Source organism: Phyllopteryx taeniolatus, chromosome 12 (genome assembly GCF_024500385.1).
Source record: "Phyllopteryx taeniolatus isolate TA_2022b chromosome 12, UOR_Ptae_1.2, whole genome shotgun sequence".
Classification (NCBI taxonomy): Eukaryota; Metazoa; Chordata; class Actinopteri; order Syngnathiformes; family Syngnathidae; genus Phyllopteryx; species Phyllopteryx taeniolatus.
The window spans coordinates 3,023,498-3,041,880 of record NC_084513.1 but is presented as its reverse complement, the minus strand read 5'-3'; the positions used below and the strand labels follow the sequence as shown (position 1 = coordinate 3,041,880).

At 43.6% G+C, this 18,383-nt stretch overlaps 1 protein-coding gene across 4 annotated transcripts in view; it reads left to right on the top strand.

Moving 5' to 3' along the window:
• LOC133486572 (ecto-NOX disulfide-thiol exchanger 1-like) overlaps positions 1-18,365 on the top strand; it is a 32,698-nt gene extending 14,333 nt beyond the window's left edge. For all 4 annotated transcript variants that reach the window (XM_061791943.1, XM_061791945.1, XM_061791944.1 and 1 more), the window contains exons 2-14: positions 190-256; positions 4,771-4,974; positions 5,827-6,033; positions 7,586-7,855; positions 10,150-10,362; positions 15,004-15,110; positions 15,393-15,537; positions 15,616-15,815; positions 17,084-17,191; positions 17,314-17,361; positions 17,444-17,549; positions 17,775-17,860; positions 18,086-18,365. In XM_061791943.1, coding sequence (XP_061647927.1) covers positions 190-256; positions 4,771-4,974; positions 5,827-6,033; positions 7,586-7,855; positions 10,150-10,362; positions 15,004-15,110; positions 15,393-15,537; positions 15,616-15,815; positions 17,084-17,191; positions 17,314-17,361; positions 17,444-17,549; positions 17,775-17,860; positions 18,086-18,217 — 1,893 coding nt within the window. In that variant the 3' untranslated portion in view covers positions 18,218-18,365. The remainder of the gene's footprint in view (positions 1-189; positions 257-4,770; positions 4,975-5,826; positions 6,034-7,585; positions 7,856-10,149; positions 10,363-15,003; positions 15,111-15,392; positions 15,538-15,615; positions 15,816-17,083; positions 17,192-17,313; positions 17,362-17,443; positions 17,550-17,774; positions 17,861-18,085) is intronic.
• Positions 18,366-18,383: the final 18 nt, after the last annotated feature.

Sequence of the window (18,383 nt, the reverse complement as noted above, 5' to 3'; positions counted from 1 at the left end):
ACTCGAGCGCTCAAACTGTCTCCCGGTGAAGCCTCCCGATGCCAAGCCAACTAAACGTCCTGCGCCCAACCGACCCCCTCATCCATCTTGTATTTCTGTTTCCAATTGTGCTGATTCCAGAATGGGAAGTTCTTATTATCAATAATCAAGTGTACGTCGTCTTCTTCTTCCTCTTCTTCCTTTCTCAAGAATCATCCGGATGTTTGGCGTTTGTCATCCAGCGTCATGACTTCACACGGGAGCGCAGTGGCCAGCGGTACGTCAAAACTTTTCAAAATAATGGCAATGTGTGTGCGCGTATGTGCATGTTTGTGTGTGCACGAGTGTGTGTTTGACTCATTTCCTTTTATTTATTCGGATCTCCATGAGCTTTGGCTAACGTCATCGCAATTCTTCCTGGAGTCCCACGTTCACCATCGGCATCTTTACACTACAATACACCGTTATAAAAATAACATATTCACAACAAAAACAACAAGAGTCACAAACGCCTCACAACAATTACAATAAAACTACAACATTTACATACATTTCGGGACCTCGTTTTAAATTCACAGTATTTCCCCAGTGTCGATGAAAGCACAGTTCATAAATGATCATTAAATCTATATTGCAAATATGAGGGATGGCTGTCAGCGTGATGCTTGGGCGGGCCTGCATCCGTTCGTTAGCGTCCCTTCATTAGCACGGTTAGCGAGGCGCGCTCATGAATATTCGTGCGCGCTAATGAGTCAAGTTTGACGTTTTTGTTATTCTCGTCAAGGCAAACACGACCAAAAACATGTCATACGTCCCGCGCCTCACCGACGCGCCACGGACAAAAGTATTGGGACGCACGCCGCTAATTTATCTGTCAAACAATGGTAATTAGACAGGAAGGCCAGTAACAGACTGCTTGGACGAGTTTGGTGTGGAAGAACAATCCTGTCGGCACTGGTGTCCTCTGAAAACACGGACTCACACCGGAACCTTGTAGAAACCCCCCAAAACACGAGAACTCGTCACTATTGTACTTTTTTTTTTTTTTAAAACATACAATCATAAAATAGTTAAACAGAACTGAAAGAATTGAACAGTTGGCGCATCATGATTATTCAATGGGCATTGTGCTGCTTCTTCTGGTGTGCATGCTTCGGCGATCACAGGGCAGTATAATGCATGTAGACATACTGCAAGTTGATTTGATGATGAAATACGGAGGAAGTCAGTCACAACTAAGCTGCAATATTAGTCGTTCTCCACAGAGGATAATGTATGACTGTGAGTACTGCTAACATCAACACTAGTCTTGTCACCACTTGTCTTGTTAGCCCATCTATCGCGCTTCGCATTGGGAGTTAGCATTCAGCTAGCGGAATTGGTTGTTTGGTTAAAGTCGGCTATGGGGTCTTAACGTTCAATATTTCACTAAAAAGGTGATTTTATGTATTATGTATTTATGTAAGAAACTGAAACTGGCGGTCATTTCCTATAATATCAATCCATTTTGGAGCACTTGCGAAATAACTAATTGCCTTTGGAACACCCCTTTTTCATCACCAGTTTCATATTCATATCATATCATTAAGATTGAAGACATTGGTCATGTTAATGATTTCTCACAGTATTTGTTAAAAATGATTTGGGAATCAGATCACTATCAATACTCAACACTATTTCTTTAAATCACAGTCACGTTTTCATCACCACTAACAATTCATTTATGGATCATGAACTATATTGCACCATGTTTGTACAAATTTATTATGAGCGACGTAACATACAAAGCTCTGCTGTAAGATTTTTACATCTCGTCACTTTTTGATTTTGGAACCAAATCGGAAGAATTTCGAACCATTTTAAAATATTTGAATTAAATTTTGCCACGGCACTGCCACATCTCTATATGTTTCGCTGTCTTGGGAAGCCTGCTTAGCCGTCTGATTTCTGTGTGTAGTCCTAGGTCACCATTTTCAGCTGACAGCGCCTCCAAAAGCACCTTGAATGTTCTGTGCTGCTTTGCTCTGGAGCGGATGCTTTTTACGATCTTCACGACGGGAGTCATCACACACTCAAAGCCGATCATTTTTGCACAAAACCCCTGCTGGTAAATGATGCAGTGGTAATGCAGAAACTTTGGAAACTCACCTTTACAGTGAGAAATGAATCCTGTATGTCGGCCGATCATAGCGGGAGCCCCATCTGTTGTCACCGATACCATTTTTTCCGAAGGTGCCTTTTTTTCTGCTACAAATTCCCTCACCGCATTATAGATGTCAACTACCCTGGTTGTCTTTAAGGGCAAGCACCATCTGGATAATGTAAAAATAGACTGTGTTGGTGAGCCTAGTACTATACTATTAAGTGGCAGTATCAGCTCATATTTTATATATCGCAGCTGTCGAGCGGAATCAACTTTTCAAGAAAAAATGAAAATGAAAAAAGATAGCTTGCTTGAGTTTCCAAACACCTTTTTGTTCAAATTGGTGTTATATTTCTGTCATATATCGTTGCACTCTCATATTAACAGCTTTGGGGAATGACGGAATAGATGGAACAGGATTATGTAATCAGAATACAAAAACAAAAAAAAAAAAGTAACTTTATTCCATGACAGTTACATACTGAGTCTTTGTTAACTTTGCTAAGAAGCTAGACAGCGCGGTGAACAACAGGTTAGCACGTCTGTCTCACACTTCTGAGGTTTTGGATTTGAATCCTGCGTGCTCCGCGCTCCTCCCGCTCTCGCGTTCCAAAAACGTGCATATTAAACATTTATGGAACAAGACAAATTCATTGTCAAAAATATTCACCAAAGAGCAATAAAAACACCTTTTCTCATTCTGATTGCTGTCGTACTTGGCAACGGAAGGCAGGTGTTTGGTTTGTTGTAGTTTGTTGTTTTTGGCAAATAATTGCATCCATTTTCTCCAAAATGCAAGATATCAGTAACATTTGACCTGTAGTAAGTAGTGGCCTCCCATTTCCAACTACTACAGCAACCAGAATGAGAAAAGGTGCTTTGTAATTTGTAGACGGTCCCTAACACAGACAGTAAGCAAAATATATAACTGCTGTGATTGCATATACCTTTGTAGTGACAACAAATTCAGTCATGATTGCTTTGCAGACAGTTTCCGAAATTGTCCTCCACATACTACACGTGATATAATTTAGTACAATTCTCCAGTCCCATTTAGTCGACTCTCTCGCTTCATTTGACTTTTTTACTCCAATTGTCATTCCTATCGACATCTCCTCTGCTCACCATTGACGACACCCCCCCCCCCCCCCCCCCCCCAGCCCCCTCTGCTTTCGCAGCTCCTCATAGCTGCACCAGCTCAGACAGTCTGACAACGGCGACATTTTCCGCTCAACAAAAATGGGGCTGTTGCGTGTTAAGGTCTAACAAGACAAGATCCTCACGGCCTTACCATCACCGTCCTATCGTGCCGACATTCTCTTCCACAAAATTGGTGCTGTTGCAAACATGCTGCTGTGAAGGCACAAACATCAAGCGTTGTTATTCTCCTCCAATGAATATCACGGCCAAGTCCACATTTTGTACCATAAACCATAAACGGAAAATACAAATGTAAGTCAGCAATTAGCGGAGCTCTTGTAACAGGCTGTCAACTCATATTTGAACTTGAACATTTTGTACTGCTCGAATGCAAATTCTTACCTCGTAAGACCGTTTTGACTTTTTTGTAAATTTTCAGCAATACAAAAAAGACTTGTTTTAAGATACAAGATTATTATTTTTAGAATCTTATCAAGTCATTTCTAACTAGTTCCATTTGGCAGATGTTTTTTCCCACTTAAAACAAGACATTTTGTCCCTAAAATAAGTGGCTGTTGGGTTTCCTTATGTTGGCATGACAACACGTCCCTCGGCTCGACGCCATTTGCCGGGCGTCGCTTGACTGGGCCAGTTGTTTTTTTTTGTCCTCACCGTCGCCCTGCGGTCGGCGCGGCGAGTCACATGGCCCCCGCCCGGCGCCGGCCAGACTAAAGCGGCGCTAAGCTAGCGCACGTGGCGTAATTGCGCTGTCAGGGTTATCGCACGCAATGCGTTGACGAACGGTTGCTCTCGTTTTCTCTTGTTTTTCCGCGTCTCAATGCGACAACGCTCGCTCGTCATCATTAGCGCTCGGATGGAGATCGAGCTTTTCTCCTGCACTTTTTCTTTCAGCTTTTCCTCGTTCATCTTCCACGGGAAGATGACCCCGACGGCTGTTTTTTCCGTCGCACTCTTTCTTGGATGCTTATCTTCCCAACGAAATTGTGCTTTTTTAAAAATGTAATCTCTTCCTTGCTTATCTTCCATTAGCGCTCAAATGGAGATGATTCTTTTCTCCCGCATTTATTAGAGGTCACACTTTTCCTTTGACTTTTTTCTTCATTTATCTTCCGCATGGACACTTTTCTCCTGCTTTTCCCCCCATCTCACTTTTACTTTGCCCATTGCTTATCTTCCATTTGCACACAAATGGAGATTATTGTTTTCTCTGGCTCGTTTTCCCGTGATGATTTTTCACTGATCTTTTTCTTCTCTTATCTTCCGCAAAAAAAAAAAAAAAAAAAAAGACCCTTTGTGCCAGCTTTTTTGGGACCCAATTATCCAGTTCTAGCACAAGATGCAAAAAAAAAAAAAGCACAATTATAAAATTTTAGAAACAGATGCTAAGAAAGGACAATTAATACGATTTAGCGCAAGATGCTAAGATGCGATATGATTAATTTTGCTGACTAACGGGTATACAATTCCGGATTTTTCTTGTTTGTCAGACTCTGTGTGCATGCCGAAGTTGGAGCCTCTGCTGGGCATCATGGCGACGACCGTCAACCCCGTGACGGCGGCCGTCGGCCCGGTAGTCCTGCCCCCGCGCCCGCACCCGACGCTGCCACCCGCCCCCTCGCCTGACACGCCGCTGCCAGCCGTCAAGGAGATCATCCGCCACAACGGGTGCATGCTCTTCCCGCAGAACCCCAGTAAGAACCACAACAACTGTCGTAGTTTTAGTAACAGGACCAATGATTCTGATAACACTTCAGACAATAGACAGAGTACAGACGAGAGTGATGTCAGTACCAAAGATTGTGATTACACTGAAGATAATAATAACAGTACAAATTATAGTGATACCAGTATAGACAATAGTACAACAGCAGTAATATGGTCGCTACTGTTATTACTATCAATGGCAGCTATGACAGCAGCGATGTTGTGCTGATAGTAATCAGAGGGACGTTGATGTCTTCGACCACAAGTGTCAAACTCAAGGCCCGGGAGCCACATCCGGCCCGCCACACCATTTTATGTGGCCCGCGAAACCAAATTATTTGAATCAACTTCTATGATTCTTGCTCAAATCTGTACCAACATTTCAATTTGTTGGATTTAATAACAGCGTTGAGATATTACAGGGATAATCGAAGCATTTTTTGTAACCAACCCCATTGTTTTACAGTATCTTGATCAGTAGTTGAACAAACAATTATTCCTGACTTCTGTTTTCCAATAGAGATATCCATCAATTTGTTGTGTTGACAGGGCCAGACCATGACGAGCAAAACTTCACGGATAACTGATGCCCATTTTGGAACAAAACGACAGATGACAAAATGTTAAAGAATTGAAAAATAATTTTAAGACAATTGAAAAAAAAAAAAATCAGCGAGTATGTAACGTTGCAGAGCCAAACCATGAGTGTATGAGGGTCCACTGATTTTTCATGACGCGATGAAACATTTATATGGTTACAAAGTCATAATGGCCCTCTGAGGGTAATTGTACCAAGAATGTAGCCAGTGACAAAAATGAGTTTGACACCCCTGTCTTAGACCTTTCCCCCCCATCCACCCGGGCACGCCCCCCCGGCTGCAAGACGGTGTTTGTCGGCGGTCTTCCGGAGAACACCAGCGAAGACATCATCAGGGAAGTCTTCAGCCCCTGCGGTGACATCATCGCATTGCGCAAGAGCAAGAAGAACTTCTGCCACGTTCGCTTCAGCGAGGAGTTCATGGTGGACAAGGCTCTCTATCTATCAGGTTACATCAAACACGACACTATCCACACACACACACACACATGGGCTCACACAAAACGCGTCTGGACTCGTCTGCGTGTCCCCTGGGGCTCGTCACAATAGGGTGTTGTTGTTTTGTGAAGCAACAATGAGAAAGACAGACAAATAGACAAACTGTCATGGTCTATGTTTTGTGTTTGGTTTTGTTTCGTGTTTTCCCGTGCCCCATGTTTTTCATGTCTTGTGTGCTCATTTAGTTATTGTGTCCACCTGCTCTCGTCAACCTTCTACCTTCTACCAGCCGCTCGTGTCTTGTCCAGGTGTTCCTCGTTGCCTCGTCAATCTGTTTGCATTTACTTCCCTGGTGTCTTTCACTTCTTGTCTGTTCATTGTCTCTGTCTGTGCCACGTCTTAGTTACCAGTCGTGTTTTGTTTCCAGTTTTAGGTTTATTCAAGGGACGGGTATATACTGGAAAGAAAAATGATGAAAAACATATTTGGGATGATGATAATAAAAAGTAGTCATCATACTATTAGCAAAACAAACAAGAACAACACAAGTTTCAATTTTAAACAAATGTGTCATGTAAAGAAAGAAAAGTGAGGAATAATGAACTAAATAATGTGGGTTGTAGGCCGGTGCCCCTCCCATGCTTGAGTTGAGAGGGGAGAGAGAGCACCACCAGCCGCCCCTGGTCACCCTCTCCACCTGCCTAATCTACTGTATGTATTTATTAATGTGTAGTATTTTTTTTAGGTTACTAGATGTGTAGATTTAAGTGGATATGGTGCATTATTTTTTTGTTGTTATTTTGTTTGTTTTTCTGTATGTTCTTTTTTCCTTTTTTTTTTTTTTTTTTTTACACTAAGCTGGTGTGTACTGCATTAAAAAGAGCAGGGCATGTGACAGGGGGCCACCCAAGTCGGGATATCAGGGCACAAAGGGGCCAAAGAGGGGTAGAGGGACACCACAGCCCGGAAACAGTCCTCGGTGCCCTTCCTCCCCAGATTGATCCGACATCTATCACAAGGACACAACACCACAGTGCAGCTTCCAAAAACAATACATTCATTAAAATAAGGAAGAACCAATAAAAAAATATATACATTAAAAATAAAAATGATGTTGTTAGTGAAACCAATCAGTCATTGACTTATCTTGTGGCAAAACCGCTCATTCAGGCCACTCATCCCATGGAATGAGGCAATATTAGCATGTCAGGGCATTGTTATAGGCGGGCAACAGATGATGGCATAAGCCCCCTCCTCTGTTTAGAGGCAACTTTTCTAGTTTGACATACAATAGATGTAGAATCGTTTTACACCTCTTTCAAACCAGAGGTCCTCCCTATCAGATTTTGGTCATTGTTGTTCTTGTTCTTGAAGGAATGTCATTTCTTCTTGAGATGCAAATGAATTGCTGACTCTGGACATGAAGAAACTGCTCGCCGATGTTGTGTCATACGCTTGTGTAAAGGCAACGTGGTCTCTCCAATGTTGAGCTCATTGCACTCCTCACTATACTGCGCTGTGTATTGTGTTACAGTGTTACTGATTGCACTGTTGTGTTTCAGGCTACCGCCTTCGTATCGGCTCAAGTATGGACAAGAAAGACTCAGCCAAGATCCACGTGGATTTTGCTCAGGCTCGAGATGACTTGTATGAGTGGGAGTGCAAACAGAGACTACTAGAACGAGAAAACCGACTTCAACACCAGGACCAGCGGGACTACCACATGCATGAGGAACAAGCACCGCCCTCCCTGACACCGGCGTCCCTGCCACCCACACCACACCCACATTTCTCGGAGCACGAGGCAGCCGTGTTGGCCGAGGGCCTAAAAGGTGAGGCGGAAGGTCTGGGTGAGAACACATCAGTGACAGTGAGGACTACAGAACTATAGGGGTAGCACATAAGACAAGAAACTAGGGTTCTATAGGCCTAGAGGTATGGTTGACTGGACTACAAGACTAGATGACCAGAGATTTTGGGAACAAGAGGACTGGATGATTAAAAAAGACTAGATAATTATAGGACTTGATAACCGGACAACTAGAGGAATAGATGTCTAGATGATTGGAGTATTGTATGTTTACAGCGGTAGCATTCTTGAAGATTTATAAATTAAATGACTGGAGAGACAAGATAACTAGAGAACTTGATGACTTCAGGACTAGATTACTCAACTAAATAACTAGAGGTTGAACGGACTTGAAAACTAAACAGCTGGAGGACTACAGGAGTAGACGACTCGAGGCCTATAAGACTAATTGCTGTTGAAACGGCGTTCGCCTAGTCTGGTTAGAGCCGGTGTCTTCCTGAGCCTGGACGGCATCCCGAAGAGAAGCAGCCCAAGTACGGTGCTCCTGCACTATGTCACGTGCGATGGTCAACCATTTCCTGTTCCAGTGGCGGAGGCGAACGACTCGGTTCCAATGATGTCTGCTAGGTCACCCTTGAGCACGGCTCTCAAACGCAACTTACACGTGGGCCGCTGGAGGTAGAGTCTGGGTGACGCCGGGGGCCGTATCAAATATTCCACCAAAAAAGGTTTTACGTATTCTATAAAAAGGGCAACAAAGCCAGCCTTTCAGTTCAGAACTTGAAGGGTTCTTCTGAACATGAACAGGTTCTACAGAACATGAACAGTTCTTAAGAACATGGGATTGTCCTCTGTAGGCCTACCTTTTTTTCTGAAATTGTCTGTGCACGTCACCAACCTGTGGTTAGTGAAATAACCGTCCTGTATATCTATAGCCTCATTCGGGACGCTCTTCCCATGGAATGAGGCGATCTTTGGGGGGAGAGATGTCAGTTCATTGTTATAAGCAGACAATAGGTGATGCCTCAAATCTTCTCCTCTGTTTACAGATAGCTTTTGTCGTTAGACATAGATGGCTTCTTTTACAACACTTTTAAACCAGCGGTCCTCCCTATCCAGAATTTGGACGTTGTCCTCTGAGCAATGTCTCTTCTTCTAGAGATGCAAAAGAACCACTGATTCTGGACCCGAAGAAGCCGGCTGCCGATGTTGCGTGATGCGCCTGTGTAGTTGCTGCTCAGTCTTTCGAGTGTAGAAGTCATTGCACTTCTCACTGCACTGCACTGTGCAAACCATATTGCTGACTTTTCTTTTTGGGATTCTGTCCTTGGGGTGATTCAGCCTATGGGTGTTAGTGGGTTTAAAATGTTATGTTTGGAGAAAATGTTTCCGAGTTCCTCTGGCAAACCAGCCACATAAGAAGACTAAATGACGAGAGAACTAGTGGACTATAGGACTAAGTTAGTACAGGACTAGTGGACTAGGCAACTAGAGGTCTATACAACTAGAGCTGTAAAGGACTAGAGGTTGAAAAGACAAACTAAATGACGCGACGACGTGAGGATCCGCACTAGTGCTGACAAGATCAATAATGCACTAAAGCACAGCCCAGCTGTTCACAGCATCAGAGTGTAGCTTGTCGCTAACAGCAGCACACAAAGCTTGGTGTTAAATAAATAGTGTGTGTGTGTGCGTGTTCAATGAATAGTGTGTGTGTGCGTTTTGAACGTTGTGTTTTGTGTCATTGTGTGCTGTGTTGTAACGCGGGGCTAATCTGCGGCGGCGGCGCCTCTGAAGCTTTTTGAAGCTTTTTATCGGCCGGCGTGCGCGTTAAAGGCTCCCTAAAGGCTACCTAATGCCGCGCGTCTTCGCCTCGCTGCTCCGATTGTCATTGAAATGAGACGCCAGGCTCGTCGCTGATGGAACGACGGCAGGCGGAGTCGAGCCGCCTGACGGGGGCCTAAGGAGCGCTCGAGTTCTCCACCCACACGGGAACAATTTGAGTCTTTGTCAGCGTGTGGCCCGATTGGACGCTCAAGCTCCCGTGAAGGAACCATCACATCCAATCAGAATCAGGCTGGAATCGTGCCTCAATTGTGCTGGAATGGTGTGCAAAGGTCTCAAGGTCAACACGAAGGACTTGATGACCTGTGCACATCATTTTCTTCGTTGTTTCCTGTTCTACGACAATCAATACATTTGGCGGGTTTGCTTATGTGCTGAAATCAATAGAAAAAAAAACAGAAGAAAAAGCACCTTGGAGTGACTGTGCGTGTGTGTGTGTGCGTGTGCATGTGCGTATGTCTTTTCTACTAGACAGGAAGCAGTTCAGCTGGGCTGCGTCCGTGCTTTTGTTGTGGCTGGACGGCGGTGAGGTGAACCGCTCGAGTGCCAACAAGATGTACGCGTTGATAGAGAGCGCCAATGTGCACGCCACACAACTGCGCAGGGATGCCACGCAGCAACGGCGGGCGCTGCGCAGAGCACAAGACGCCTTCAACAGCGCACTCACCGGCATACTCATGCAGTGTAAGATCACTCACAAACACGCGGACACAAGGAAGTCACTTGCCGTATTCATAGCGCTAACGTTGACTTGCAACATCACAGGTCAAATATCATCCCGTCCATCAGCCGACATCCATTCTTTCATCTGTCATCCATCTTTTTATTCATTCATCATTCATGCATTCAGCAATCAAAGAAAGTCTTGAGAATGGAAAGCAGTCTGACGTGCGACCAGTCACCTCACGCACTCCACGTACAAACATACGAGTCCCAATGAAAGCAAGTTGCAACTGGGAATTTCGGGACAACTCGCCAACGGCCGGTCCATTACAGGCCGACCTAGCCAAGCGTTTTTTCCCCGTTTCTTTTAATAGGCTAATTCCGATCGAACTTCCAATACACACAGCCATTGTTTAACAAAAAATAATGACAAACTGCTGTTTAACAAATACAAGATGACTCATAGGTTAGCCTGTCTCATGTCAACAAAGCCGCACACGAGCACACCAAGCGGCCCCGCCGAGTACTGGTATAGATTATAGCCTGCAGACTGCAGCATGTGTTTATGATTCGTCACGACACCAACAATTTAAGGAGCAGACTTACAAGCCCTGTGCGTGTCGTCTCCGCCCCCCCTGTAACCCCACACCACTTTGGATTCCTCATTTTTGCTGAGATCTAATTGGCTCAGGCTCATCTCAATTTCCCTTGTCAGCAAATTGCTAAATGATAGCGAGGTAGCGAGGTGAGAGAGTTGAAAAGAAAGTAGGCAGGTGTGAAGGAAATGGGAGGGGCAGAAAAAATTAACATGAAAGAATGGAAAATATTAGAGCAAGGTGAAGCAAATGTGCAAAATCTTAGACCTAGCAGACCATGCATTTGCTATGCAAATGATTTGGGATAAAAAATTGTTAAATACTTTAGTCCTCTGTATTGCACGATTGATTCTTGTTGTTGCTCGCCATCAAAAAATGACCTCACTTTGTGATTAGGTCACATTACTCTTTAAGCAGTTGAGGGATTACTCTGTTACAAGGAAGTGTAAACCCTCCAAAGAGGGAGTGTGTGTGTGTCTGTGTGTGTGTGTGAGTGATTTATGGCTTTTTCTTACATGGATTGCCTTTGTGTATTTAGAAGATAATACTTATTATGATTATTATTGTTATTATTATTATTATTAGGAGCAGCAACATCAGGAGTGAAGGCCACTAGCAAATGGGTTATTGAGGGACTGGGTGACCCCAGTCATGGTGGCAGTGAGGAGGTGGTGCTGATCTTGGAGAAGGAGGAGGAAGAGAATGAAAGAGGAAGCAGCAATAGCCAGACCAGTAGAGTTGTATTGACTTGTATTATGCATAGTACAGTGTACTGCAAAAATTATGAGACGTAAAATCTCGGTCACCGCTCATTGGTTCGTGTTCGGGGCTTGGTTGCACGGCAGGAGGAACAAAAAAAATTCGGGGGGCCTCTCCATCTCAAATTCGCGGGCTGAATTTTTCATCCCTGAATGAAGCGTTCAATGTTCACTGCACATGCGAGTGAGTTCACATGTAAGTTGAAAAGTAAGATGAGCTTGGCCCCTCTGTGACCCCCACAGCAGCAGCCCCCCCCCCACCCATTGACAAAATAAAATGGACTCAAAATGTTTCAGATAGCAGTGTACTCCCCCTAACCCCCCACACCCCTTGGAGTGGAGTCCGGCCCCCCTGAAAAAACCCCTTGGACCCAGTCTAGCCACCCCGCTAAAATCGGGCTAGAACTGCCACTGTGTAAGTAAGTACACGCGTAAGTACACATGCAAGTACACACGTAACTACACGTGTAATTACAATAAAATATAATTAGTATAACAATGAGTATGAATGAGTAAGAAAGAACATTACTACACATTATTGGAGCAGAATAAGAGCAACACACAAGAGCTATGGTGAGTATTAAATAGTATAATCAAACATGTTTCTAAAACAATGGGTTGTCCCGAATACTTCATAAATCACAAAAACACTATTGTTGAGGAAAATAAGGCTATAGCTACGTAATTTAATAGTTGTTGTTTTTTTTGTCCAAGTGGGCAAGTGACCTAGCTAAAGGAATTCCTGAGTTAAGAGCGACGGTGGAACCTCAATAGAATGGACTAATAGGGGCGGGGTTTGTGCAATACAGCCGATTGTCGATTGTACATTAAAGCACTTTTTGTCAGGCCATATGCACCCATATTATTGTAAGTACAAATTTTTTTTTGTAGTTTTTTTTTTCATGTCCTAAAACGCCCAGTACAGTACAGTTATTGTAAATAAATATATATATAAAAAAGCTTGAAATGTTTGAAAACTTCACATTTGATCCAAACTGACCATGCTTTTGTGTTGACGTACAGTACTCATCATAGGCGAGTCACTTTCATGAGCCGCCAGGAATTAGTGTGCTTCTTATTTCCAAATCAGTTGCCAAAGGTTAACGGCTTGACAAAAAAAATTACTGTACCAAAAATAGCATATTCCAGACTCCAGAGACTTGTCTTTTGTATTCCTTAGTTAACACTCTCTCTCTCTCTCTCTCTCTCTCTCTCTCTCTCTCTCTCTCTCTGTGCTGCACTCTATGGCACAACAATACACAATAGATACATCATGACAATAACCATCATGACGTGGCCGCCACGTTGGCAAAAGAGGCACGGCTTATGGGATTGGATCTATCTTTCTTTTTTTTTCTGAAGAAGAAGAATAACCTTTTATTGTCATGAACATATACACGAAATTTGTTCTCTGCATTTAACCCATCACAGTGAACACATACACGTTAGTGGAACACACTGGAGCAGGGGGCAGCTGAAGTGCCCGGGGAGCATTTCGGGGTATCAGTGTCTTGCTCAAGGACACCACAGCTGTGAGTCTGGGGGATGTGTGTAAATGTGTGTATATGTGTGCGAATGTGTGACCCAGAAATACATCATTCCCATTCTCTGCCTGCATTGCTCCACTGTGGAAGTAAACAACAGCGGGCTATTCGGGAACTAACAGACTTTGTCAACGACAAAACAATTAAAAAGTCCAGAAATTGCTTTAATATTGACATGGTATTAGTAAGTGACATAAATTTGGAACTGGTCCTTTCAAACTGGTCTTTTTCCATCCAAAGTGGAAAACACTGTAGCTATAGTAATACCAATCTACATAAGCAGAGACAAACATCGATTCACAAACTCCAGACCAATATCACTGATTCCACACTTCTCCAAAATCTTGGAAAAATTATTTGCACACAAACTTGACAAATTTATTGACAAACACAAACCTTTAAGTGAAAACCAATTTGGCTTCAGAGCAAAAAGGTCCACCTTGATGGCAGTCATGGAGCTGGTGGAGGGGATACAGATCAACATAGACAGTAAAGAATACACTACTGGGGTTTTTATAGATTTAAAAAAAAGCTTTTGACACGAGTGATCATAGTAAGTTCATGAATAAATTATAGAGATATGGCATATGAGGTCTGGCATACAAGTGGATGAAAAGTTACTTGGTTGACAGATTTCAATATGTGCAATTTAATAATTAATGCTCAAATCAATTAAAGATCACTTATGGGGTCCCCCAAGGATCTGTGCTGGGCCACAACTTATTCATACAATATTAATAATATCTGCAATGTCACCAAAGTCTTTAAATGTATCTTATTGTTGATGACACAACTCTCTATAGCTCAGGGAAAAAACAAGAACAGCTTCTGACTACTAAGGTACAAAATCCACAACAATTTACTTTGCCACAGAACTCAGAAGCTGTTTGTAAGTAGAGCAAGTTGTTATAATTTAAGGGGAACAGGTGTATTTAAAAAAAAAACATGACAAGGACAAATACAAAACAGAGATGTCCGTAAGAAGAGTTAACGTGGAATGAGTATGACATTAAACTGAACACATGTAGCTCCGGCATGGTAGACGACTGGTTAGCACATCTACCTCACAGTTCTGAGGACCGGGGTTCAAATCCCGGCCCCGCCTCTGTGGAGTTTGCATGTTCTCTCCGTGCCTGCGTGGGTTTTCTCCGGGCGCTCCGGTTTCCTCCCACATCCCAAAAACATGCGTGGTAGGTTGATTGACGACTCGAAATTGCCCGTCGGTGTGAATGTGAGTGCAAATGGTTGTTTGTTTATGTGGCCGGCGACCAGTTCAGGGTGTACTCTGCCTCTCGCTCCAGCATGCCCGCGACCCTAGTGAGGATAAGCGGAACGGAAGATGAATGAATGAATCTATATCTATACACACACACACACACACACACATCAGTTACAAGCAAAAAACAACAAAAACTATGAGTCAAATCTGTACTCAGAATTAGGGTGAGGACTCAATTTTTTTTTGTTTTTTTGCTTCTTCCTTCTCATATTGAAAATCTACATTTGTTCATTTCTTTTTTTCCTTTTCATTTATAATCTATCTTGTGTTGCTTTGTTTTGTATATGTTCAATAAACACGTGAAAACAAGTACAGAACACGTAAGTACATTTGTAAGTACACACGTAAACACGTGTAAATATGCAGTCGACACACACATAAATGGATTATTTTTGTCTTGACGCCTTCCACCTCCTCACTTCCTCTTCCTCACTTCCTGCTCCCTCCCATTCACTTCCTGTTTCCCCCCCCTTTTGCGGCCGAAGTGGATCAGATCTCATCTGTGTTGGTGGCGTCGGGCCGACAAAAGTCTCGGGACCATTTCTCCAAAGCTCAGCGCAAGAACATTGACATGTGGACCAGGCAGTGCCAGGTGGGTACCCAGCAAGGTTGCCTATCCTATGGAGGTTGGTGCCAACGTCCAACCAAGGTTGGTACCTACTCATCCTATCACGTTGGTACCCATCGGGATTGGTATGTACCCGCCACTCTAGTCCTCCTCAACTAGTCAACAGAGAGACATTCAGACAGACAGAATTAATATGAAAATGATGAAGATGATGATGGCGGTGATGATGATGAAAATGATGTGATGAGGATGTTTGTGGTGATGATAATGATGATGATGATAATGACAATGATTTTGTCGTTCCAGGTTCACAGCGACGAGGTGTCGGGCCTCAGACGTCAGGATGATGAAGACGACCAGGATGAGGACGAAGATGAGGACGATGATGATGAAGGTCCTTGCAACAAGAAGATGAAGATGGTGAAAATGAAGATTTGCGGTGAAGAAGAGGGTGAGCTCGGGCTCCTGTCGAGTGCGTGCGTGTGTTTGTACGTGCCCCTTCACGTTCACATGCGTGGCATTGTGCCAGGCGCACCGTGTCCCGCTGCCGCCACGTTGGAGCACCACTTCCTGAGATGGCAAATGGATGCTTACGAGAAGCAGGCGCAGCTTCTGGCGGGGAAGGCGTCAGGCCAAGATGGCGACCATCACGTACTCGCGGTGGCCGGGTGGCAGTGGCCGGACGCTTCTGTGCAGCTGCTGAACCAGCGTGTGCTACAAATGCAACAGGTACTTATGGACTTATTTATATGCACAAACCCCGATTCAAATGAAGTTCGGAATACAATGAATTGCAAATCCCTTTTCACCTATATTCAATTGAATAAACAACAAAGACAAGATGTTTAATGCTCAAACTGATGAATACATAGTCTCGCATTTTGAATTGGATGCCTGCAACATGTTCTACAAAAGCTGGGACAGGGGCAACAAAAGACTGGCAAAGTTGAGGTATGCTAAAAAAAAAAAAAAAAAAAAAAAAAACACCTGTTTGCAATAGCATACAGGTGAACAGCTTAATTGGAAATTGGTGAGTGTCATCATTGGGTATAAAAGGAGCATTCCTGAAAGGCTCAGTTGTTCACAAGCAAAGATGGGGCTAGGTTCACCATGTAGGGAACAACTGCATGAACAACTGTGGTTTCCCACATATACATTTATTTTTGGGGGCCGCCACAAATAGATTTTGCCTTTGATTTGCTCCTTTTGTGTGTCCGCTAATGATCCATACCACCGATTTCCTTTCTGATACGATACGGAAAATACAATCCCTCAAATGATGCCAGCAGTCCTGAACTGTCTCCCATTGAAAATGTGCGGTGCGTTATGAAGCGCAAAATGCTACAACAGAGACCCTGGACCGTTGAGCAACCGAAGTTGTACATCAAGCAAAAATGTGAAAGGATTCCTATAAAGCAATAAGTGTTCCCAAATGCTTATTGAGTGTTGTTAAAAGGAAAGGGATGTAACACAGTGGTAACCATGCCCCTGTCCCAGTTTGTTTTGGAACGCTACAGGCATTAAACTCAAAATGAGAGAATATTAAAAAAAAAATAAAAAATAAAAATAAAGTTAATCTTTTCTTTGAAGTGTATTCAATAGAATATAGGTAGGTTTCACATCATCACATTCTTTTTATTTACATTCTACACAGTGTCCCAACTTCATTGGGATTCGGGTTTGTATATTAAATATGTTGATGTAGATTAATAATATATATGTAATTTTATGTATATATTCAATGTTTTTGTCATTATTTATATTTTATACATTTAAATGGCCTGATTTTTTTTTCTATTTCTCTTTAAAAATATTTGTGTTCTATTGGCATGCTTTTTGTTTTTAATGCATTTCCCCAATTTGAACACACATTGACGCTGCCATGCCTCCACCTGGTGGTCATATGCAGTATTGCAGACGTCTTTGCGTGCTTGTTGTGTGTTTGTTGAGTAGCAGACTTGACGTGCTCGCGCGTTTGTGGTGTATTTGTTGTGTAGCAAGTGTTGCGGCTGCAGGACGAGTTGTCCGGCAAGGAGGGGGAGTTACAGCAGGCCCGCGAAGACAGTCATTTCCTGGAACGGGAGCTGCTGTCATTACAACACAAAGTACACAAACAGCACAATTTTGTCTTTTTTTTTGGGACAAACTTCTCATTCCTGATCTCTGATTTACGACTTATTTCAACCTTTTGCTTCCCAACTTGTTTTTCGTGATTGCTGCGGTTCAGCTTGTGAAGAATAGCGTGGAGGGAAGTGTTTTGGAACTCCGGGAAAAGGTCAGAGCTCAACTTTGACATGCTTCAACAAGCTGTCAATCAACTCATCCTCATTCGTTGTGCGCGCGCGCATGTGTTTTAGGTGAACGGGTTTTTGTCGCCATCGTTCGTGAACCGAGAGAGGAGACGAAGCGAGGGCGGCGGTGCCGGCGGCGGGCTGGTGTCTGAGAAGGAGGCTCTGCTTCTGGGTAACTCCAAGCGTCCGTATGCAAATGAGATGAACCTCCGTATCCAAATGAGTTGCTCATTAGTATGCAACTGTGATTCCTGCTTTTTCTTGCGTACCGTTTAGACTTATTTACACCCATTGACCTTAATCTTGATTATCGTTCTCATGAATTACTGTATGTCTTGTATGTTGTTAGTCACATTTTTTATTTCTGGATGAATATGTTCGATGTCTGTTTTGTCAGGCGTGATGTCGGCTTTCCTGCAAGTTCATCCGTTTGGAGCCAACCTGGAATACTTGGGGTCATATGTGCAGAGACTGGACTCCCAAGTACGCGCGTGCGCACACACACATTCACAGAAACTCACACACACGCATGTACACGAACACACACGCCCATGCAGGTTCACACACACGTTCTGTATATACACACTCAAACGTACACACAAGCACACACACACATTCAATAAACACACACACTCACAAACATTACGCACAAGCTCACAAAAACAAAATGTGACACTAAGTCGACGTGTGTGTGTGTGTGGTGCTCAGGTGTCGTCGGGGCAACTGGAGCGCCTCATGGTCCGTCTGCCCCTCATGTTCCGCCAGGAGCTGAGCGGCGTCGGCGCTACGCTGGAGAAGCGCTGGAAGTTCTGCGGGTTCGAAAGCCTCCAGTCCGCATGACCCGGGACCTCTGCGCGCGTCTGCATGCGCGCGCGCGTGGGTGGGACGACAATGCTAGCCTGCTAACGATATAACGACGTTTTGCGTCAACCGCCGTCCGCGATGTTGAGGTGCGTTGAGGATGTTTATTAAAGTGTTAATGAGTGTCCATTTTGTGTCAGCGTTT